The sequence below is a fragment of the Carlito syrichta genome, unplaced genomic scaffold (genome assembly GCF_000164805.1).
Source record: "Carlito syrichta isolate Samal-C Ts95f unplaced genomic scaffold, Tarsius_syrichta-2.0.1 Scaffold308892, whole genome shotgun sequence".
NCBI lineage: Eukaryota > Metazoa > Chordata > Mammalia > Primates > Tarsiidae > Carlito > Carlito syrichta.
This window is the reverse complement of record NW_007252988.1, coordinates 26177-50046: the sequence shown is the minus strand read 5'-3', so window position 1 is coordinate 50046 and position 23870 is coordinate 26177. Positions and strand designations below refer to the sequence as shown.

Here is a 23870-nt window from a genome sequence, read left to right as displayed (position 1 = left end):
GTGCATTTCAAATAAAGGGATTTGTTTGTCTGAGTCACCAAGACCAATTCAAAGTTTACAGGATAAATTCCAAAAGGCAGTGTCTAAGAACTCTCAATACCTCTTCAAGGTTTACCAGTGATCGGTCAAACTCATTTGACTCATTAATGGTATTAGTTGACTGGACTGAGAATTGGCATTATAGAGTATTGCATGTAAAAAAGAAGCACCGGTTTCATAAAAATAAATATGACTAACATAAGATTCAGCTTTATAAAAGCATGTACTGTGCCCAAACACTAAATTGATCCCTTAACAAAATATCAAACTCTGCCTTACGTAACTGGGAAGATTATCTATGTTCTATATAGAAGAGCAATATATTATGTAATTGTAAGGTCTTGGATGCCTCTTTTTTGCAAAGATCTATCTTTGAAAAGTATTAATGAATTTATAAAGTGTATATGAAAAGATTTAAAGTACTAAAAAAGGCAAGTTATTCCGATTAATTTACAGAAAGTTAAGGATTATAGTTCACTAAAACAATATGGATAAAAATACATTTATTTGAATATGTCAGTTATGCCAGAGTTTATGAATACAGTGAAATCACTGAAGATATTTTTTGCCCCCAAAACTGGAGGGGAAAAAACGTACGCCTTGTGGATTTCTTTAAAGATTAAAAAAGAAGCATGTAAAATGATGACAATGCTTAGGATATGATGACAAACTAGAAAATAACAAAGTTGAAGGGAAAATATGAATATTTGATTCTTCTCAGCAAGATTCAAGATGTTGCACTTTGAAATAAATAGCTGGGCAATATGCAGTTTTCCAAGACAACCTCCGGGCGCCGCTGTCGACCAAAGGGAAGAGAAGGGTTCTCGGTACTGCGGGAGCGGCAGGCAGGGTGCTTTCCTGCTTTGTCCGGCTCACATCACAGGGCAGACGCCGTCCCTGTGCACCCTCAAGCGCTTAACAAATAAGTCTACCCTCAAATCACAAAAGTCCAGGGTGCTGTCACTGATATTTTAAAACATCCCAGAGAAACTTTGAAGAGAAGCTTTCCAGAGAGTTCGTGGAACGCGGCGGCGCGCCAAAGGAGCTGAAACGATGAAAAGTCAGGTACCGTTTCCTTTCCTGCTGTCTTTGCTCTGTGGAGCCATCTCGCAGCAGATCCAATACACTATTCCGGAGGAGCTGGCCAAGGGCTCACTGGTGGGGAACCTCGCCAAGGATCTGGGGCTCAGTGTCCAGGAGTTGCCAGCTCGAAAACTGCGGGTTAGTGCAGAGGATTATTTCAACATTAGTGCGGAGAGTGGGGATTTGTTAGTAAGCGGAAGGATAGATCGAGAGAAGATCTGCGGCAGGAAATCTGAGTGCGCGCTAGAATTCGAAATGGTGGCTGAAAATCCAATGAATGTTTTCCACGTGATTGTTGCAATTCAAGATATTAATGACAACGCACCATATTTCGTTGCAAAAGGCATCGATTTAGAGATTTGTGAGTCAGCCTTACCAGGGGTGAAATTCCCTCTGGACTCCGCACAAGATGCAGATGTAGAAAGTAACTCACTGAAGACATACACCGTTAACCCCAACCAACACTTCTCTCTGTCAACGAAGGAAAGTGCAGATGGAAGTAAATACCCGGAATTACTGCTGGAAAAACCTCTAGACAGAGAACGTCAGAGCTCCCATCGCTTAATCCTGACTGCCCTGGACGGAGGCAACCCGCCTCTAAGCGGCACCACCCAGGTCTGGATCCAAGTCACTGACGCCAACGATAATGCCCCGGTGTTCAGCCAGGACGTATACAGGGTTAGCCTCCAAGAAAACGTGCCCCGGGAAACCTCCGTGCTGCGAGTGATGGCCACAGACCAGGACGAGGGCATTAACGCAGAGCTCACTTATGCCTTTCTCAATTCTCCAAGTACCAGCCTCTTCAATCTCAATCCAAATACTGGCGATATCACAACCAATGGTATATTGGACTTTGAAGAGACTAGTAGATATGTGTTGGGTGTGGAAGCCAAGGATGGAGGGGTGCACACAGCTCACTGTAATGTTCAGATTGAAATCGTTGATGAGAATGACAATGCCCCAGAGGTGACATTTGTATCCTTTTCTAACCAGATTTCAGAGGACTCTGACGTTGGAACTGTGATAGCTCTCATAAAAGTGCGAGACCAGGATTCTGGGCAAAATGGTGTAGTAACCTGCCATATTCAGGAAGACGTTCCCTTCAAGTTAGCATCCACCTCCAAGAATTATTACAAACTAGTGATTGACAGGGCCCTAAACCGGGAGCAGACTGCAGACTACAACGTCACCATCACAGCCACAGACCGGGGCAAGCCGCCCCTTTCTTCAAGGACAAGTGTCACCCTACACATTTCCGACGTCAATGACAACGCTCCTGTTTTCCACCAGGCCTCCTACATGGTCCACGTGCCAGAAAACAACCCACCTGGCGCCTCCATTGCGCAGGTCAGCGCCTCGGACCCGGATTTGGGACCCAACGGCCTTGTCTCCTACTCGATCGTGGCCAGCGACCTGGAGCCGCGGGCGCTGTCGTCCTACGTGTCGGTGAGCGCGCAGAGCGGCGTGGTGTTCGCGCAGCGCGCCTTCGACCACGAGCAGCTGCGCGCCTTCGAGCTGACGCTGCAGGCCCGCGACCAGGGCTCGCCCGCGCTGGGCGCCAACGTGAGCCTGCGCGTGCTGGTGGGCGACCGCAACGACAACGCGCCGCGCGTGCTGTACCCCGCGCTGGGGCCCGACGGCTCCGCGCTCTTCGACACGGTGCCGCGCGCCGCGAAGCCCGGCTACCTGGTCACCAAGGTGGTGGCGGTGGACGCCGACTCGGGACACAACGCCTGGCTGTCCTACCACGTGCTGCAGGCCAGCGAGCCCGGGCTCTTCAGCCTGGGGCTGCGCACGGGCGAGGTGCGCACGGCGCGCGCTTTGGGCGACAGGGACGCGGCCCGTCAGCGCCTGCTGGTCGCGGTGCGTGACGGAGGACAGCCGCCCCTCTCGGCCACCGCCACGCTGCACCTAATCTTTGCGGATAGCTTACAAGAGATACAGCCTGACCTTGACGACCACCCCGCACCCTCTGACCCGCAAGCGGAGCTGCAGTTTTACCTGGTGGTGGCCTTGGCCTTGATCTCTGTGCTCTTCCTCCTCGCCGTGATTCTGGCCATTGCCCTGCGCCTGAGACACTCTTCAGGCCTCAACGCTGAAGGCTGCTTTCAGCCTGGTTTCTGCTCCAAGTCTGAACCTGGACGTCCCCCCAACCACAGCGACCTCACTTTGCCCTACTCCCACTGTCTTTGCGTTGCCTCTCATTCTGCAAAGACAGAGTTTAATTTTCTCAACCTGACGCCAGAAATGACTCCCCCTCAGGATCTACTGTGTGATGATCCTTCTATGGCTGTATTTTCCAGTAATGAGGATCCCCAAATGGCGTGTGACACTTCTTTTTCCTCTCACGTGAGTTTCTACAAGCGCATTTAAATTTTCTATGTTATATTTGCATCTTATTCGTGCATAATTAACTTTGGTCGTGTTTCATTGTTACAGTGATGGTATCTAGTGGGGGGCATGTGTTGGGTGGGTGGAGTGTGGCTCCTTAATTGCTCGGTAATCTTGGCAATTACAGGATTATTAATTTTCCATCTTTACTGCTGGCATTTCTGTATGGTTGGTGAATCTTGGTTAAAAACAAAAAGAAGAAGACTTGTTTCCTGGATGTTACCAACTTTCGTAATAGCCGTGCCCTTTCTTAGTTGATATGTAATACTCTTTTTTCAAGTCATCTTATTCTTAGCTTTTTATAAATGTACTGACATTTCTTCTTGCAGAAGTTAATGTTCATCTTCATAAATCACTTTCTAGTTCTTTACTTTTTATTTATTTATTATTTGTTTATTTATTTAGTCAGAATCTAACTCTGTTGCCCAGGCTGGAGTGCAGTGGCACCTCACAGCCACTACAGCCTCAACCTGCTGGGCTCAGGTGATCCTTCCGCTTCAGTCTTCCAAGTAACTGGAACCACAGGCATGTGCCACTATGCCCGGCTAATATTTTGATTTATCTCAACCCCCTGAACTCAGGCAATCCTCTCACCCCTGCCTTCCAAAGTGCTGGAATTACAGGCTTGAGTCACTGCGCTTGGCCCAGTTGTTTACTTTTTTAGCAACCTGTATATTTATCACAGTTTTCCAAAAATTAAGACTCTTAACACTTATTTGTCTTGTCACAAGTAGCTAACATTGTCAAATTTCACATTTGCATGACTAACTTTGGCTCAATATTATTCCCACCTCATAATTTCACTCAAGAATGTTTCTTAATTTCCCTAACCATTACTTAATAATTTATTTGTCTGCTTTGTCCCTATTATAATAAGGAATATAATGAACATTTTTGTTTATAAAGCATTTTTTATATTATTGTTTCTTTCAAGTAGGTTTCTGAGAAGTGAATTAACTCTACAAATTTTTTTAGTTTTTTTAATGCTCATTGTGAAATTTGTTTACAAAGCATGTCATTTTATTACATTAATCTAAAGTAATTTGTGAGCCTTTGAGGATTGTGGGAAACACCTTTATTCTCTCATAGTCTCAAGATTTTAAAATTCTGTATAGTTAATAAACTTTTGTATGAGTCATTTCTAGATGCTTATTAAGTGAGGAATAATCTGAAGAACTGACAACTTACTGCTTTATCTCAAATTTTCTCAGGCTAGTAAATTACTCCAAGTATTCCTGAATAAGAAAGATGTGGTAAGGGTAACTCCCTCGGGTCCCCTCCCTCTGTGGGAGCTTTTCTGTCCTCTCAATAAATCCTGCTTTCTAAAAAGAAAGAAAGAAAGAAAGAAAGAAAACTGTGGTACATGGTAATGAACATATAACTACTAAAACATGTCATTTTATTTCTGAAATCAAAGTTAAAGTAAACAGAAATACTGGTAAAATTATATCAGATGTGTCTTATGTGAAAAAAAAACAACCTTGCTTTCTACTGTGCTTCAGTCTAACTTTTCTGTTTATTTTTAAAGTCAGTTATTTATTTATTGTTCTAGGCTTTGTATTTGCATTGTTAACTCATTCATGAGACGTTGGAACAGCACTCTTGAAAGGCGCTGTTCTGCAGATTGAGAACACACTGTGAATAAGATAGGCACAGGCATAGCTTGTGGTCTGGAACCTACTGTATGCAAAATTAATCAACAAAGTCTCTCTCCAAAGCTTTCATCATATTTGTCAAGCCCATTTGCACAGGGTTATGACTGTCTCTTTAACATAGGTATTTTCTTGCAAGAAAATTAAAAAGTTGCCTCAGGCACTAAAGGGTCAACACATGTGAGGAAATTGTGTTTCTACATATGTTGAGACTAAAGCCTGACCACCAAGCTCCCGTTCTACTATCTTTTCACCTGTTTCCTCTGTTCCTCAAGGCCACCCTTGTTTTTAGAAGGGATAAATATGTTCCTCACATGACACACTTTACTGAGAATGGGCTGTGGGAATGTACAATGTAAAAACTGAAAGTAGAAAACATTCTTAGCCAAAAAAAATCGTCATATTATTTTCTCTGAGAAAATAAATAACCTTATATAATTTATTGTACAAGAAGTATTGACTCATTCTTGTATTTTCCATTGCAAATCAATAACAGGAATCTAACTTTTGTACTCTTGAGAGAAATAGGATTAGAAATGGAAAAGGTGAATAAAGGTGATACTTTATTTACTAAGAAAAATTGCAGTAACAGTCTAGGACTCTGGGTGTCGCTGTTCACCAATCGGGGGGAAAAACAAATCTAATTCGAACCACAAGATTTCTGCAGCACAAAGCACTGGTTCTGGGGCTTTACAAAAGCGTCAGCCTGGACGCCCGAGAGCTCCGACCTCCAGCGGTGAAAGTACTTTATCTTGCACCCGGAAGGTCCTAGGGATCTTCAACCTCCACTGAGGGAAAACGAAGCGAGGGTTATTACGCTGCGGGGCTGCAATGGCGGCTCCTTCTCATCGCCCAGGGTGCAGCCGGCTGGTCCAGATCGGCCTTCTCCTGGCGTCCCTGTGGGAAATCCGGGCTGAACAGATCCACTACTCGGTGCCGGAGGAGTTGGAGAAAGGCTCCTTGGTGGGCAACATCGCCGAGGACCTGGGACTGGAGCCCCGGGAGCTGGCGGAGCGCGGAGTCCGCATCGTCTCCAGAGGTAGGACGCAGCTTTTCGCTCTGAACCCGCGAGGCGGCAGCTTGGTCACCGCGGGCAGGATAGACCGGGAGGAGCTCTGTGACAGATCCCCCAAGTGTGTGGCAAACCTGGAGCTTCTCCTAGAGGACAAAGTAAAGATTTTTGGAGTAGAAGTGGAAATAATTGATATTAATGATAACGCGCCCACGTTTGGGACTGAACAGAGGGAAATAAAAGTTGCTGAAAGTGAAAATCCTGGGACAAGATTTCCCCTTCCTGAAGCTTTTGATCCGGATGTAGGTGTAAATTCCCTGCAGGGTTATAAACTCAGTCCTAATGGTCACTTCTCCCTGGACGTGCAAAGTGGAGCCGACGGAATTCAGTATCCGGAGTTGGTGCTGGAGCGCGCCTTAGATCGCGAAGAAGAGGCGGTTCACCACCTGGTCCTCACCGCCTTCGACGGAGGCGACCCGGTTCGCTCTGGCACTGCCAAGATTCACATAACACTTATGGATACCAATGATAATGCTCCTGTATTCTCTCAGGCCGAGTACCACGTAAGTGTTCGAGAGAATGTGCCTGTGGGCACCCGGCTGCTCACGGTAAAAGCCACTGATCCAGATGAAGGAGCCAATGGAGAAGTGACATATTCTTTCCGGAAAGTAAGAGATAAAATATCCCAGCTATTCCAATTGAATCCTCTGACTGGGGACATAACGACATCAGGGGATCTAGATTATGAGGAGTCTGGATTCTATGACATAGATGTGGAAGCCCACGACGGACCCGGACTTCGAGCCAGAAGCAAGGTACTGGTGACAGTTTTGGATGTAAATGACAATGCTCCAGAAGTCACAGTTACATCTCTCACCAGCTCAATCCAAGAGACTTCTTCCCCAGGTACAGTAATTGCACTTTTCAATGTGCATGACAGTGATTCGGGAGAGAATGGCCTTGTCATGTGTTCTATTCCAGATAATCTGCCATTTGCACTTGAAAAGACCTATGGAAATTATTATCGGTTGTTGACACACAGAACTCTGGACAGAGAAGACATCTCAGAATATAACATCACAGTAACTGCCACTGACCAGGGAGCTCCACCCCTGTCTACAGAAACTCATATTTCCTTGCAGGTGTTGGACATCAACGACAACCCACCCACCTTTCTTCACACCTCCTACTCCACCTACATTCCGGAAAACAATCCCAGAGGAGCCTCCATCTTTTCCATGACTGCTCAAGACCCTGACAGTGGGGACAACGCCCGAGTCACTTACTCTCTGGCCGAGGACACCCTCCAGGGGGCGCCTCTCTCCTCCTATGTCTCCATCAACTCCAACACTGGCGTCCTGTATGCACTGCGCTCCTTTGACTATGAGCAGTTTAGAGACCTGCAGCTACTGGTGACAGCCAGTGACAGTGGGAACCCTCCACTCAGCAGCAATGTGTCACTGAGCCTGTTTGTGCTGGACCAAAATGACAATGCACCTGAGATCCTGTACCCCGCCCTCCCTACAGATGGCTCCACTGGTGTGGAGCTGGCTCCCCGCTCTGCAGAGCCTGGCTACCTGGTGACCAAGGTGGTGGCAGTGGACAAGGACTCAGGCCAGAATGCCTGGCTGTCCTACCGCCTGCTCAAGGCCAGCGAGCCTGGGCTCTTCACGGTGGGGCTGCACACAGGTGAGGTGCGCACTGCACGAGCCCTGCTAGACAGAGACTTGCTCAAGCAGAGTCTTGTGGTGGCCGTCCAGGACCACGGCCAGCCCCCTCTCTCGGCCACTGTCACACTCACCGTGGCTGTGGCCGACAGTATTCCTGAGGTTCTAGCTGACCTGGGCAGCCTCAAGCCTTCAGCAGACCCGAATGACTCAGGCCTCACACTCTATCTTGTGGTGGCAGTGGCTGTTGTGTCCTGTGTCTTTCTGGCCTTTGTTATTGTGATGCTGGCACTCAGGCTGCGCCGCTGGCACTCGTCGCACCTGCTCCAGTCTTCGAGAGGCAGGTTGGCAGGTGTGCCCGCCTCACACTTTGTGGGTGTGGACGGGATGCGGGCTTTTCTGCAGACCTATTCCCACGAGGTCTCCCTCACCGCAGACTCGCGCAAGAGCCACCTGATCTTCCCCCAGCCCAACTACGCGGACACACTCATCAGCCAGGAGAGCTGTGAGAAAAGCGAGCCTCTCCTTATAACTCAGGATTTACTCGAAACAAAAGGAGATTCTAATCTTCTTCAGGTGAGTCAATCTTATAATACATCTTACCACATTGAAATATAGACACAGAGCTGTGTAAATGTCTCCAATTATATGAGATGTAATATATCAAATAAAGGTACTTTTAATGTTTTATTGCCTTAAAAGGGAGGGCCAAATGATCCTTCAATAATGATCAATAATGTTTACAAAACCATTGTTTATTATCTATTCTTTGGGTCTTCATTCAGTAGTAGTTTCAGTCAGAATTTCCTAATTTTATACCTATAAACCACCTCGCTTCTTTAAATGTCATTTTCCATTAGATGTTACTGAAAAGATAGCTGAGACCTGTAAAATAGAGGACAATTATGTAAATGAATATTTACAGCATTCTTTCTCATGAAGTTTTGTTGAATCTGGACTGGGGGTTTTCAATTTTTCTCTTTTTATACTCTACCTTGCTTTGCTTGAAGTTATCTTTCCTTGAAAAATTATTTTCAATGAATATTAGACACTGTCAATTGGAGAGTACTGGAAATACATGAATTTAACTTTTAGGTATAACTTTTTTTTTTTTTTTTTTGAGATAGAGTCGCACTCCATCGCCTAGGTTAGAGTGCAGTGGCACACTCGCGGCCACTCCACTGTTGACCTGCTGGGCTCCAGCGATCCTTCAGCTTCAGCCTTCCAAGTAGCTGGAACTACAGGCACACGCTACCACGCCCAGCTAATTTTTGGTTTATTATAGAGACAAGGTCTCGCCAAGTTGCGCTAGCTGGTCTCGAACCCGTGGGCTCAGACAATCCACTCACCTCAGCCTCCCAAAGTACTAGGATTACAGGCTGAGCCACTGAGCCCAGCCAGGTATAACCCTAATAGGATATTTTCTCAGTGGACTATACTTATCAGAAATATTGCCCAGTATATTTCACTTATATTTAAGTAGCTTGCAGGAGTAATTTTAATAATTTAAAAATTGCCTATCATGACTTCACTTTTGAAACCTTCTTGATTTCTAAGGAAAACATAAACTCTAGAGTCTTCCCTTTCTTCATCACGCGAGCCCCTTACAAAGATTGGGTAACTTGAATTCTGAACTGATATGATTCATACTACTTAGTAAGTTGACCTTATTCCTGTTTCTACAAATTGCTCTCAGATAGCTCTGTCACTGTGTGGTTCTGGGATAATTTTATATGAGGGGAAATATTTTATTTGTAAGGTAAATGCAACCTTTTTTCCTCCGTTTCTTCATTTTGTTCTGTTAGTTAATTCAGGATTAACGAATGCATATGGCTACACAAATTAGTGTATTTTGAAAACTGGAAGTTGTGGCAATAGATTGCAGAATATGGCTCAATTCAACATGAAAAGAAGGGCTTTTGTTTCTACGTGGCTTTGTACTCATGGGAAGTTGTGGCGCAATACATAGATTAAACTGGAATATTGTGTGATGCAATTACCTGCTTGGGGAGAAGAAAGAGTAAATAACATGTGAATATTGAAAGACAATTTGTATCAGAGGAGGTTGTTTAAAGTAATGAAGCCATAAATATAATCTGGAAATTATATCAATTGTCCTGAAATTATGTCAAACATATTCAGATGCTGGCATTAGGAATATATTCCAAAATCAGAGTGGTATATGTCTTAAAGGTCAAGAAAAGCAACAGATAATTTATAACCTAATATCAAATGGGAAAAAAAAATTTTGTTTGAATAGGCATTGGATTTTTTTTCAGGAAATAACATTTTTGGTTAAATAAATTATAGTACATTTGTATTATGGATGACTACATAGTTATAAACAAATGGGAAATGTCCCTATGTGCTAATACAAAATAATTTTTAGGATATAATGAATAAAAAAGCAAGGTGGAGAACGTGGTATATTATATGCTTGCGTTTGTGTAAAAAGGGGGAAGAACATTTATAAAAATCTGCTGGGCTATAAAAAACATATCTCTGGAAGAATACACAAGAAATGTTAACACTCATTTCTCCTGGGAGAAATGTCTTATAAAAAGCAGAGATGAAAGGGAGAACCTATGCTGTATTTACCCTTTGAATTTGGGATGACATGAGTCTATCACCTATTTAAAAACAAATAAAGGCTTTATAAATAAAACGAAAGAAAAGAGAAAAAAATTCTTAGCAAATGTTTCAAGCCATTGGTGCAGTTTCCCGAGCAAACCTCTGAGCGTCGCTGTAGGTCAAAAGAATTGAGAGAAGACACCGCAGATGCGTTTGGGAGCCTCTTAAAGGGGAACTTCCTGCCCAAACTAGCCACACAGAAGAGGCCAGCACAGAATCGCATACAGAAAAACAAAAGCAGGAAAAGTGACCCCAGCCCGGACTCTGCCAACCACGGAGGACTTAGCCTCCTACCGGCAAGGGAGCAGAGGAGCGCGGAGGGAGACGGAGAATGACGCCGGGCGCAGGGAGGTGCCGGCCGGCGCGGTGGCTGCAGGTACTGTTGCCCTTCCTGATGTCTTTGTTCCGCGGGGCTCTCCCAGACCAGATCCGCTATTCAGTTCCCGAGGAGCTGGCCAAGAACTCGGTGGTGGGAAGCCTCGCCAAGGACCTGGGGCTCGGTGTCCGGGACTTGCCGTCCCGGAAGCTGCGGGTCAGCGCGGAGAAGGCATATTTCACTGTAAACCCAGAGAGCGGGGACTTACTTGTGGGTGACAGAATAGACAGAGAGCAGATTTGCGGGAAGCAGCCTCTGTGTGTCCTGGATTTCGATACTGTCGCTGAAAACCCACTAAATATTTTTCACGTAGCAGTAATCGTGCATGATATAAATGACAACGCTCCGCTATTCAAGCAGAGTAAGACCGATTTAAAAATTGGAGAATCCACTCAACCAGGTACAGCATTTCCACTAGACCCAGCTCTGGATTCAGATATCGGTCCTAATTCACTGCAAAGATACCACCTTGATGACAACGAGTACTTTGATCTCGCGGAGAAACAGACTCCCGATGGACGTAAATATCCTGAATTGATTCTGAAACATTCTCTGGACAGAGAAACGCATAATTTCCATCAACTGGTTCTCACAGCTGTGGACGGCGGAGACCCACCTAAAAGCGGCACCACCCAAATCAGAATCCAAGTCACGGATGCCAATGATAACCCTCCGGTGTTCAGCCAGGACGTGTACAGGGTCACCCTGCGGGAGGACGTGCCCCCAGGTTTCTCCGTGCTTCGAGTGACAGCCACCGACCAGGATGAAGGCGTCAACGCCGAGATCGCCTACTCCTTTTATCATGTGGACGAGCAAGTGGAACACTTTTTCAGCTTAGATAAAAGAACAGGCGACATCACGACGAAGGATGATTTGGATTTCGAAACTGCTAATAGTTACACTCTGAATATCGAAGCCAAAGATCCTGGAGATCTAGCAGCGCATTGCAGTGTTCAGGTTGAAATTCTTGATGAGAACGACTGTGCACCTGAAGTGATTGTGACTTCAGTATTTACCCCCCTGCCAGAGGATTCGCCGCCAGGAACAGTGATCGCCTTGATAAAGACGAGGGACAGAGACTCTGGAGAGAATGGAGAAGTTCACTGCCGCGTCTTGGAAAATACCAAGTTTATGTTGAGATCTTCCTCGAAAAACTATTATAAGCTAGTGACAGACAGCGTCCTGGACCGGGAGGAGATACCAGAGTACAACGTCACCATCACAGCCACAGACCGGGGCAAGCCGCCCCTCTCCTCCAGCATAAGCGTCACCCTGCACATCTCCGACGTCAATGATAATGCCCCAGTTTTCCACCAGGTCTCCTACGTGGTCCACGTGCCAGAAAACAACCCACCTGGCGCCTCAATCGCGCAGGTCAGCGCCTCGGACCCGGACTTGGGGCCCAACGGCCAAGTCTCCTACTCGATCGTGGCCAGCGACCTGGAGCCCGGGTCGCTGTCGTCCTACGTGTCGGTGAGCGCGCAGAGCGGCGTGGTGTTCGCGCAGCGCGCCTTCGACCACGAGCAGCTGCGCGCCTTCGAGCTGACGCTGCAGGCCCGCGACCAGGGCTCGCCCGCGCTGGGCGCCCACGTGAGCCTGCGCGTGCTGGTGGGCGACCGCAACGACAACGCGCCGCGCGTGCTGTACCCCGCGCTGGGGCCCGACGGCTCCGCGCTCTTCGACACGGTGCCGCGCGCCGCGGAGCCCGGCTACCTGGTCACCAAGGTGGTGGCGGTGGACGCCGACGCGGGACACAACGCCTGGCTGTCCTACCACGTGCTGCAGGCCAGCGAGCCCGGGCTCTTCAGCCTGGGGCTGCGCACGGGCGAGGTGCGCACGGCGCGCGCTTTGGGCGACAGGGACGCGGCCCGTCATCGCCTGCTGGTCGCGGTGCGTGACGGAGGACAGCCGCCCCTCTCGGCCACCGCCACGCTGCACCTAATCTTTGCGGATAGCTTACAAGAGATACAGCCTGACCTTGGCGAGCATCTCGCTCCTTCTAATCCCCAGGAGGAGCTGCAGTTTTACCTGGTGGTGGCCTTGGCCTTGATCTCTGTGCTCTTCCTCCTCGCCGTGATTCTGGCCATCGCCCTGCGCCTGCGACGCTCCGCCAGCCCAGTCGCCTGGGGCTGCTTTCAGCCTGGTCTCAGCTCCAAGTCTGGACCTGGAGTTCTCCCCAATTACAGCGAGGGAACGTTGCCCTTTTCCTACAATCTGTGCGTTGCCTCACAATCAGCTAAGACAGAGTTTAATTTTCTCAGTGTGACCCCAGAAGTGGCTCCCTCCCAAGATCTCCTCTGTGACAACGCCTCTTTGGGACCAAGTACACATTATGAAGATGCTGGGGTCCCATTTACCTCAGATACGATTTTAAAGGTGAGCCTTAATTTAATTCATTTATTTTTACTTCTATTGTTTTATTGTTTCTTTTTGTTTGTTTTAAACATGTGGGGTACAATTCAGGATTAGGTATACAAGTGATCATCGTACAGGTTATTGTTTCTTAACAAATTACTTTGCTTAGCTTGGGTAGCAGGCATCATTGTATATTTTCTTGTCAGTGAGTCCGATTTGGGCAGCGTTCTGCCTTAGTTATCTTATTATTATCTAACTAAATCTTAAGTATGTGTTTTCTATTTGAAGTGTGGGATTTATTTGTCCATAATTACAAGCCTTTACTACATGAGACACTGTACAGTGTTTCTTTTACCTCTTCTTCTTTACATTCCTCTGAAGCTGTTTCACTATTGGAACTTTGAGCACTTTTTTTCACCTTCAGGTTCTTTATTACTCCAATTTTAGTTTTACATTCTCTTGGAATAATAGTTTTTAAGAGTAAAGAGAGTTCTCATTTTACTACTTTGTGAAAATTGAGAACCAAAGAAAGAGTTTTCCTCAATGTCATGGCTTTTTAGCCACAGATCATAGGTCAGAAATTGTTCCACTGACTTGAAGCCAGCCCTCCACATTTCCTTACAAGCTAAGTATCTTGGGATCCCAGATCTGTTTTTAAAGTGTGGGCAACGTTTGAGGTCTGAGGTGTCACCTTGAAAAGTGCATTTCATAAATGTGAGAAATAGCTCTCTAATATGCATATTAACAAAGTACTCTTTAAAAAACTGCACATTGGGAAAAATTTTGCTAGCTATGCTCACAACATTTCTATTAAATATTTCTCAAAACTTTATGGTTTAGAATTTTCTCATCTTAGATATAGAATATCTTCTTTTTCTTAGTTTTCTGTAAAGATATCATTGAGTAAAAATATCTTTTCTCACGTTGATGGACTCTGAAATGTCCACTTTTTTTTCAGTCAGAAGGGTTTTCTGTTTTCAGTTACCATATAAAAAGAGTTGCATTAAATATATGTCTCAGCATAGGAAGGCCACTCACTGTTGCTTGCTGATAAGTATCTGGGTATACTCTCCTGCTTGGATGATGGACTAAAGCTTGTCCACCATAGTCACTATACTGATTGTCACTAAGAGCCTGTCACTGTAGAACATCTAACTGCAAGGATTTGAACATGGAAATAGAAATATATATATAATGCATAGTTAACCCAACTCAAACTCTCGGTCTAAGATAGTGCAGAAACTTTCTCAAAGACCTCATAAGTAACAAAGACCTTTAATCTTTCTGCATATGACAGCTAACATAGCTTGAATCAATCAGTATTCCTTTTGGAAAAGGTGCGTTGAGAGCTGTGTTTCCTTAGCATTCGTGTGTACAAATAAGCCCATTTCCATAAATGTATCTAATAAAAAGATGATATCTTGAGTCCTGAAATCTTGAAAGGTAAGAATTTCAATGTCGTATTTTAATGGACTTAATATAGGTAAGAGGTAAATGAAAGACATCGACTCAATGGTGCATTAAATAAAACTTTTATAAGGAAGTAAGAGCAATCTTATAATTATACTGATCTCAGGGATTCTGGAAGCCTTGCTAGCTATTTCAGAATTAAAGCTTAATTAGCTATTATAAATAACGTCGTGTAGTAATACATTAAGGATATGGCAGAATTATTAGAAATAAACATATAAGGAAACTTAGGGGAAATAAAAATAGAATTTGGTGTAGTAACTGGTTAGGACTCTGGGCGTCGCTGTTCACCAAAGTGGGAAAGAAGCTGCCGCAGAGGAGACTCAACTGTGCTCCTTCCGCACTAAACGCACACAGACCAGACAAGCTCCTGCAAAAAGACACCCACCCGCTCTCCGTTTTTGTCAGGGAATATGTACCCATCGGATTTAGAGAAATAAGGAATCAGCAGGCTGAACCAGGATTGGGTGAAAATTGGGAGAAGAGAAGGCAATGGCGAACCCACCAAGGCGCTGGAGCTGCAGCGCGCTGTTACTGTTCGTCACTCTCCTGGGGACGCAGTTCGAGATAGGATCCGGGCAGATCCGCTACTCAGTGCCGGAGGAGCTGGAGAAAGGCTCTTTCGTGGGCAACATCTCCAAGGACCTGGGGCTGGAGCCCCGGGAGCTGGCGGGGCGCGGAGTCCGCATCGTCTCCCGAGGTAAGACGCAGCTTTTCGCTCTGAACCCGCGAGGCGGCAGCTTGGTGACCGCGGGCAGGGTCGACCGGGAGGAGCTCTGCGCTCAGAGCGCGCGGTGTCTGGTGAGCTTTAACATCTTAGTGGAGGATAAAATGAAAATGTTGGGAGTAGAAGTAGAAATACTCGATATCAATGATAACCCCCCGCGATTCCGGGATGAAGAATTAAAAGTAAAAGTTAATGAAAACGCAGCTGCGGGAACGCGATTAGTGCTTCCTTTTGCGCGGGATGCGGATGTGGGTGTGAACTCTCTCCAAAGTTACCAGCTCAGCTCCAATCTGCACTTCTCTCTGGATGTGATAAGGGGAACTGATGGACAAAAGTACCCGGAGCTGGTACTGGAACAGCCCCTGGACCGCGAGAAAGAGACGGTTCACAACCTTCTCCTCACAGCTCTAGATGGCGGACACCCGGTACTCTCTGGCACCACGCACATCCGCGTGATGGTCCTCGACGCCAACGACAACACACCCCAGTTCACGCGGTCCGAGTACAAAGTGAGTGTTCCAGAGAACGTACCTGTGGGCACTCGGCTGCTCACGCTAACCGCCACGGATCCAGACGAGGGAATAAACGGGAAACTGACCTATTCTTTCCGAAATGAAGAAGACAAAATTTCAGAGACTTTCCAACTTGATTCTGACCTGGGGGAAATCTCAACTATACAATCACTGGACTATGAAGAATCCAGATTCTACCTCATGGAGGTGGTAGCTCAGGATGGAGGTGCTCTTCTTGCCAGTGCCAAAGTGCTGGTCACAGTGCAGGATGTGAATGACAACGCCCCCGAGGTGATCCTCACCTCTCTCACCAGATCCCTCTCTGAAGACTGTCTTCCTGGAACTGTAATTGCGCTGTTTAGCGTGCATGATGTTGACTCTGGAGAGAACGGTGAGATTGCATGTTCTATTCCCAAGGACCTGCCTTTCAAATTGGAAAAGTCAGTTGACAATTACTATCACCTATTAACAATGAGCGCCCTAGACAGAGAAGAGACATCAAATTATAATATCACCTTAACTGCTACTGACCATGGAACCCCACCCCTATCTACAGAAAACCACATCTCCCTGGAAGTAACGGATGTCAATGACAACCCACCACACTTCCCTTATGCCTCCTATTCTACCTCTCTCCCAGAAAACAACCCAAGAGGCATCTCTATCTTCTCTGTGACTGCCCATGACCCTGACAATGGTGAAAATGCTCGGGTCACTTACTCCTTGGCTGAAGCCACATCTCAGGGAGCACCTCTCTCCTCCTATGTCTCCATTAACTCTGAAACAGGCATTCTGTATGCGCTGCAATCCTTCGACTATGAGCAGTTGAGAGACTTACAGTTGTTGGTGACAGCCAGAGACTGTGGGAACCCACCACTCAGCAGCAACGTGTCCCTGAACCTGTTTGTGCTGGACCAGAATGACAATGCACCCGAGATCCTGTACCCTGCCCTCCCCATGGATGGCTCCACAGGTGTAGAGCTGGCACCCCGGTCTGCAGAGCCTGGCTACCTGGTGACCAAGGTGGTGGCAGTAGACAGAGACTCGGGTCAGAATGCTTGGCTGTCCTACCGCCTGCTCAAGACCAGTGAGCCCGGGCTCTTCGCAGTGGGACTGCACACAGGTGAGGTGCGCACTGCTCGAGCCCTGCTGGACAGAGATGCACTCAAGCAGAGCCTTGTGGTGGCCGTCCAGGACCACGGCCAGCCCCCTCTCTCAGCCACTGTCACTCTTACTGTGGCTGTGGCTGACAATATTCCTGAGGTCCTAGCTGACCTAGGCAGCACCAGGACCTTCGTTAACCCTGATGATTCAGATCTCACGCTGTACCTGGTGGTGGCAGTTGTCACCATCTCATGCATCTTCCTTGCCTTTGTCATAGTGCTACTGGCACTCAGGCTGCATCGCTGGCACAAGTCACGCCTGTTGCAGGCTTCAGGAAGTGACTTGGCAGGTGTGCCCACCTCACACTTTGTGGGTGTGGACGGGATGCGGGCTTTCTTGCAAACCTATTCCCATGAAGTGTCCCTCACCACAGATTCTCGGAAGAGTCACCTGATCTTTCCTCAGCCCAACTATGCTGACACACTCATTAGTGAAGAAAGTTGTGAGAAAAGCGAGCCTCTTCTAATACCTGATAAGATCGATGCAAACAAAGAAGAATTGGGAATTGTTCAGGTTAGTTTTCTCTTTTGGTAATGATAACTGGAGAATTTTCATTTGTTTCCTCATTTATTTTTCTGCCATATGAAAAATAAGCTAATTATAAAAATAGAGAATCATTATTTGCTCTATTGGAGATTAATTTTGTTTTAGTTGATAATTTACATTTTCTCCATTTGTTTTCAAATTTTGAGTTTAATGTCTTCTTTTCAACATGTGGTTGTCTTTTTTTAAAAAAGAAAAAAGAAGCCAGGCTCGGTGGCTCAGCCTGTAATCCCGCGCCTTTGGGAGGCTGAGGTGAGTGGATTGCCTGAGCCCGCGGGTTCGAGACCCACCTGGGCAGCGAGACCTCATCTCTACAATAAATCAAAAAATCAGCCGGGCATGGTAGCACATGCCTGTAATTCCGGCTACCCGGAAGGCTGAGGCGGAAGGATCGCCGGAGCCCAGCAGGTCGAGGCTGCGGTGGCCGGGAGCGGCCACTGCACTCCAGTCTGGGCGACAGAGTGAGACTCCGACTCAAAAAAAGAAAAAAGAAAAAAGAAAAAATCTAGCTGATGTCTGTAGACTGAAGTGAAACAAATACCTTAAAAGCGGTTAAACACAATCATTTTACCCAAAGATTTTGCTATATTTGAACTGCTATTCTGTTAATAGAAGAGATAGTTTATTAGTTCAAATGATTAGATGCATTGTTTTCTTTTGAACATTTGCTTAGACACCATTACTGAACACATTTTGGAGAGGATATTGTGCTAGATTAATATTTTCATATACCCAAAGTTTGCATAAGTAAATAATTGATGATGCTTGCATAAATCAGTGGAAAAGGATAGAAAACTTCTGCACAATAAATATCAGAAAAGTAGATTAAATGTATATTGATGATTATATGTAGCATGATAAAATCTGAAATGTTTGGGCTAAACCATGTGACTATTGTATATGTGAACTTGCTGAGAGAAGAACCTTAGTACTGTGCTTTGTTCTGTGATGTAGTTTAAAGTCTCCAAAGAGAGAGACACTGCTCCATTCAATAAATATAAATATGTCATACACCTAGCATCTTATTACAGGCAGCCTGTTTGCTTATTAGAACCAGTATCTACTGAAATGTTCACATTTCTTCAGGTGTAGATAAAAGTCTTCCTCATTACCAGAGACTAGGGTCTGCATTTGAAAAATCAATTTAGCTTAAGAATGGCTTGAAATTCTAATCACTTTTAAAAGATGTGCTCATCTTAAATGAATAGATTTGTCTTAATGAAATACCGGTCTATGAGTGTCAAATTTGAGGAGCCATGAGTTGTGTAATGAAAGAACTACTCAACTTACTTTCTGCATCTGACTTGCCAAAGCTGGTTTTCAGTTGCTTCTTGTTAAAAAATTTTAATCTTTCACATATTATACTTTCAACACCTGCAACATAAGCTATAAATCATGACTACATAAGAGAAAATGATAGTAGAATATTATTAATGTGATAGTAAGCTACATTACTCAACCACATGAAAGTTTTATTGACACACTGAGAAAGCTGAGACCACTTGATTTTTTAAACATTTACTTAAAGAGCATTCAATTATATGTATATGCAGACAATTCTACCTCATTGTAAAGTGCACAGGTTCCCTGAAGAGGGAATGTATCCAGAGAGTAATGAGAGACTGTATGATAGGTGATACCATCATTCAGTTCTATGTGAAAACTCACTTTTCCATTATTTTTTAAAGAAAAAGTTCTAGATTTGGGTAAGTGTTTTCTGAGTTAACTTTTTGTGCAATGGAAAAATTTCTTTTAACCCTCTATAATTTACTAACAGACTTTATAAGATGCTTGATCCATACATGCATAATGAATATTAAGAGTATATTCCATCTACTCTTTTGAAAATCTGAATCTTTATTTTGATATGCACCCTGAAAGATAGTTTTTCTGCACTAATTGAAGTGTTCATACAATGGTGGGCCAGTACTTGCTTGAGCATGTTTTGTAGCAAAGTCTTGGGTCAATGATTTTTTTTATGTTTGTATGAATTAAAGTTGCCAGTGAGTGACTGTCTAGAATCCTGGATACAATAAGCAGTTTAAGATGCTCTAATACTTTCCCCCCATAAGGTGAGTTCAGTGTTGCTGTACACCTGTCAAGTTTTAGAATAAAAATACATTGTGTAGGTTAAAGATAATTTTTATGAAGATTTTCTAGTTTCAAAATGGAATTAAAACTGTAAGACACTTGTCATAAACATGAAAGATGGCATGTTACTGCAAAGGAAAAGTGTAAATAACAAAATGTTGGGATGATCAGATGATAACCTGGGTACCCAAGAAAAAGTGTACAACATAGATTACTTATGTAATAAAATAAGGACTCATACTTTACTCTCCCACCCAAACAGCTCACAATTGTTAAGCTACTTGGAAAGGAACAATACAATTGAGGACACCTGTAATATAATGTGGAAATGTACCCTTTGTGGAATAGTTTTTCGACTGTAGTCATTTGATTAAAAATAGACACTTGACAACTAAGGAAAAGAGAGTCTCTTGCTTCTTACTGCACTTCTTTTTCATAAGGACAATCAATCTCCTTGCTTACTTATCAATTATTTTGGGAGAAGATGATAAAAATAAGAGGAATGTGACATGTAGAATAAAAGTAAAAGCTGTGAGATGTCAAACATTTATAAGTTAGAAGAAAAGGAAAAAGAGTGGAGTAACAATACACATAAAGTTGACATTTCAAGCCTTTTTGTGCTACATCTTTGGCCATCACCAACAATATATTTCGTTTGTTTGCTTTTCTATATATTATTATTTCATTTGGGCTTCATTTCTACAAAGGTAAACAAGGAAGAGGTTATTACAACCATTTTATAAAAGTATGACAATGCCAATAAAAATCTTAAGATTGCCTCTGCCCTTTGACAAGCAAAAAGCACTTGATTTGGATGGATAAAGTTCAAGTTAAAAGAAATTACAGCCAGACTAAAGATATAGTAAATATTTTTTAAAAAAAATTTAAATCCTTGTAAAATAGGAAGAATGAGTGTCACTATCAGTATTCAGTCGAATTTTCTCCTAGCCGGCTCCCCGTTTGGAACTGCTTTAGTCACCACTACTGCAGTTCTGCCGCGGAGGTGCGGGGTGCAGCCGTTGGCCAGCGCTGAGCCAAGTGTCGGCTCCTCCCTCCGCAGCGGAATTGTCAGCGGAAGGGGGAAGGCAGAAAAGTGCACTCTCTCATCCTTCCTGCAGCGGAGACATCCGTCAGAGAACCCAGGAAGCAAGACAAAGCAGGTCGTCGCTCCTGCTCGGAGAACTCTTGGAGTTGTTTGGAGACCTCTCCTCTGAGCTAGAAAGGCAAAGGCGCAGAGAGCGGAATGGGAAACGTCTCGGAATGGAGAGGCCCAGCAGGGCGGGGGCGAATGCCATTTCTTTTCCTGCTGCCTTTGTTCTGCCCGGCGCTCTCGAGCAGATCCACTACGCTATTCCTGAGGAGTTCTCTGGCCATGGGCGCTCTGGTGGGGAACCTCGCCAACGATCTGGGGTTTGGCGTGCGGGATCTGCCTACTCGGAACCTGCGGGTTAGGGCAGAGCAGAAATTTACTGTGAGCACCGAAAATGGGGACTTACTTGTGAACGATCGTATAGACAGAGAGCAGATTTTTTTTTTTTTTTTTTTGAGTTGGAGTCTCACTCTGTTGCCCAGACTGGAGTGCAGTGGCCGCTCCCGGCCACCGCAGCCTCGACCTGCTGGGCTCCGGCGATCCTTCCGTCTCAGCCTTCCAAGTAACTGGAACTACAGGCGCGTACTACCACGCCCGGCTAATTTTTTTGATTTTTATTGTAGAGATGAGGTCTCACCAAGTTGCCCAGGCGGGTCTCGAACCCGCGGGCTCAGGCAATTCACTCACCTCAGCCTGCCAAGGCGCGGGATTACAGACTGAGCCACCGAGCCCGGCTGAGAGCAGATTTGTGGCAAGAAGTCAATGTGTGTTCTGGAATTCGAAATGATTGCTGAAAAACCTTTAAACTTTTTTCAAGTAACTGTGCTGATCCAGGATGTTAACGACAACCCACCGACTTTTAGCCAAAATATCACTGAACTAGAAATCAGCGAAATGGCACTGATTGGCGCCACCTTTGCTCTGGAATCTGCTCAAGATCCTGATGTAGGTGCCAATTCGCTGCAGCAGTACTACCTCAGCCCCAATCCGCACTTTTCGTTGATTCAGAAGGAGAACCCAGATGGCAGGAGGTACCCAGAGCTGGTATTGAAAGCGCCACTGGACAGGGAGGAACAGCCCAGCCACCACCTGGTCCTCGCAGCTGTCGATGGTGGGGAGCCCTCCAGAAGCTGCACTACCCAGATCAGGGTAATTGTCGCAGATGCAAATGATAACCGCCCAATATTCACCCAGGACATGTTCAGGGCCAATGTTCAAGAGAACCTGCCTGCCAGATCCTCAATATCAAGAGTGAAGACCACTGACCTGGATAAAGGTGTCGATGCAGAGATCACCTACGCCTTCATCAATATTGGTAAGGCAGCGAGACAACTGTTCAGGCTGAACTTTAACACTAGGGAGCTCACTACTAGTGAAGGACTGGAGTTTGAGGAGAGAGATCGTTACGCAGTTGGAGTGGAAACCAAGGATGGCGAGCATCACACGGCATATTGTAAAAGACAAATAGATGTTTTGGATGAAAATGACAACGCCCCTGAGATAACCCTGGCTTCTGAATCTCAACATCTACAAGAAGATGCTGAGCTGGAAACTGCTATTGCCCTCATCAAAACACATGATCTAGATTCTGGACTTAATGGGGAGATCTTGTGCTGACTAAAAGGAATTTTCTCCTTTAAAATAGTTCAGAAGCACACACAGGTTGGTGACAGATGGAACCCTGGACCGAGAGCAGATCCCAGAGTACAATGTCACCATTACAGCCACCATTACAGCAATCCGCCTCTATCCTCTAGCACAAGCATCACTCTGCACATCATTGACGACAATGACAGTGGTCCAATTTCCCCCCAGGCCTCCTACGTGATCCACGTGCCAGAAAACAACCAGCCTGGAGCCTCCATTGCACAAGTAAGCGCTTCCGACTCCGATTTGGGGCCCAATGGCCAAGGCTCCTACTGGATCGCGGCCGGTGACGGGGAGCCGCGGGCGCTGTCGTCCTACGTGTCCGTGAGCGCGCAGAGCGGCGTGGTGTTGGCGCAGCGCGCCTTCGACACGAGCGGCTGCGCGCCTTCGAGCTGACGCTGCAGGCCGGCGACCCGCGCGTTATTTGTGCTGAGGGCTCGCCCGCGCTCAGCGCCCACGTGAGCCTGCGCGTGCTGGTGGGCGACCGCAACGACAACGCGCCGCGCGTGCTGTACCCCGCGCTGGGGCCCGACGGCTCCGCGCTCTTCGACACGGTGCCGCGCGCCGCGGAGCCCGGCTACCTGGTCACCAAGGTGGTGGCGGTGGACGCCGACTCGGGACACAACGCCTGGCTGTCCTACCACGTGCTGCAGGCCAGCGAGCCCGGGCTCTTCAGCCTGGGGCTGCGCACGGGCGAGGTGCGCACGGCGCGCGCTTTGGGCGACAGGGACGCGGCCCGTCAGCGCCTGCTGGTCGCGGTGCGTGACGGAGGCCAGCCGCCCCTCTCGGCCACCGCCACGCTGCACCTAATCTTTGCGGATAGCTTACAAGAGATACAGCCTGACCTTGGCGACCACGCCGCTCCCCGCTCCCTCTGACCCGCAAGCGGAGCTACAGTTTTGCCTTGGCCTTGATCTCAGTGCTCTTCCTCGCGGTGATTCCGGTCGTCGCCCTGCGCCTGTGATGCTCCTCCCGCCTCAACGCTTTCAACCTGGTCTTTGCTCCAAAACTGTACCTGGAATTTTCCCTCACTATCGTAAGGGAACTTTGCCTTATTCCTACAATCCGTGTGCTGCTTCACGTTTCTCAAAGACCAAGTTTAAATTTCTCAATATAAATCCTAAAAGTGCTGCACCACAAAATCTTCTGTGTGATGCAGCCACTTGGGTTGAAGGTACCCATCATGACAATCCGGAAATGCCTTCTACTTCAGGAAGTTTGCAACTGGTGAGATTCTTCAACACTTTCTACCCATAAATATAATTAGGTCTTATTCATTGATTTAAATATAAAACGTATACAGATTAACTATGACCTGATGTCATTGTGTTTTATTGGCTTTATGGCATAGAATGAGGGACTAGGGGCCAGACTCGGTGGCTCAGCCTGTAATCCCAGCACTTTGGGAGGCCGAGGCGAG

General features: G+C 46.1%; 5 protein-coding genes across 5 annotated transcripts; all 5 read left to right on the top strand.

The window, feature by feature from the left end:
- The first annotated feature begins 930 nt into the window (after positions 1–930).
- LOC103268768 (protocadherin gamma-B1) lies at positions 931–3495 on the top strand. The gene has a single exon (XM_008066365.2). The coding sequence runs from the start codon at positions 1093–1095 to the stop codon at positions 3493–3495; it is 2403 nt and encodes an 800-aa protein (XP_008064556.1). The 5' UTR covers positions 931–1092.
- A 2327-nt stretch (positions 3496–5822) lies between these two features.
- Positions 5823–8528, top strand: LOC103268759 (protocadherin gamma-A4). The gene has a single exon (XM_008066355.1). It carries the CDS (start codon positions 5997–5999, stop codon positions 8460–8462), a length of 2466 nt encoding a protein of 821 aa, XP_008064546.1. The 5' UTR covers positions 5823–5996; the 3' UTR covers positions 8463–8528.
- A 2179-nt stretch (positions 8529–10707) lies between these two features.
- Positions 10708–14113, top strand: LOC103268767 (protocadherin gamma-B2-like). The gene is made up of 2 exons (XM_021716736.1): positions 10708–13273; positions 14088–14113. Exons 1-2 carry the CDS (start codon positions 10807–10809, stop codon positions 14111–14113), a joined length of 2493 nt encoding a protein of 830 aa, XP_021572411.1. The 5' UTR covers positions 10708–10806.
- Positions 14114–15039: 926 nt separating this feature from the next.
- LOC103268757 (protocadherin gamma-A5) lies at positions 15040–17636 on the top strand. Its single transcript, XM_008066354.2, has one exon. It carries the CDS (start codon positions 15169–15171, stop codon positions 17611–17613), a length of 2445 nt encoding a protein of 814 aa, XP_008064545.1. The 5' UTR covers positions 15040–15168; the 3' UTR covers positions 17614–17636.
- Positions 17637–20956: 3320 nt separating this feature from the next.
- LOC103268766 (protocadherin gamma-B3) lies at positions 20957–23707 on the top strand. The gene is given in 8 exon segments (XM_008066363.1): positions 20957–21260; positions 21543–22452; positions 22454–22530; positions 22533–22814; positions 22817–23313; positions 23315–23349; positions 23351–23424; positions 23427–23707. Coding segments are annotated over 8 exon segments (2460 nt in total).
- The last annotated feature ends 163 nt before the right edge of the window (positions 23708–23870 follow it).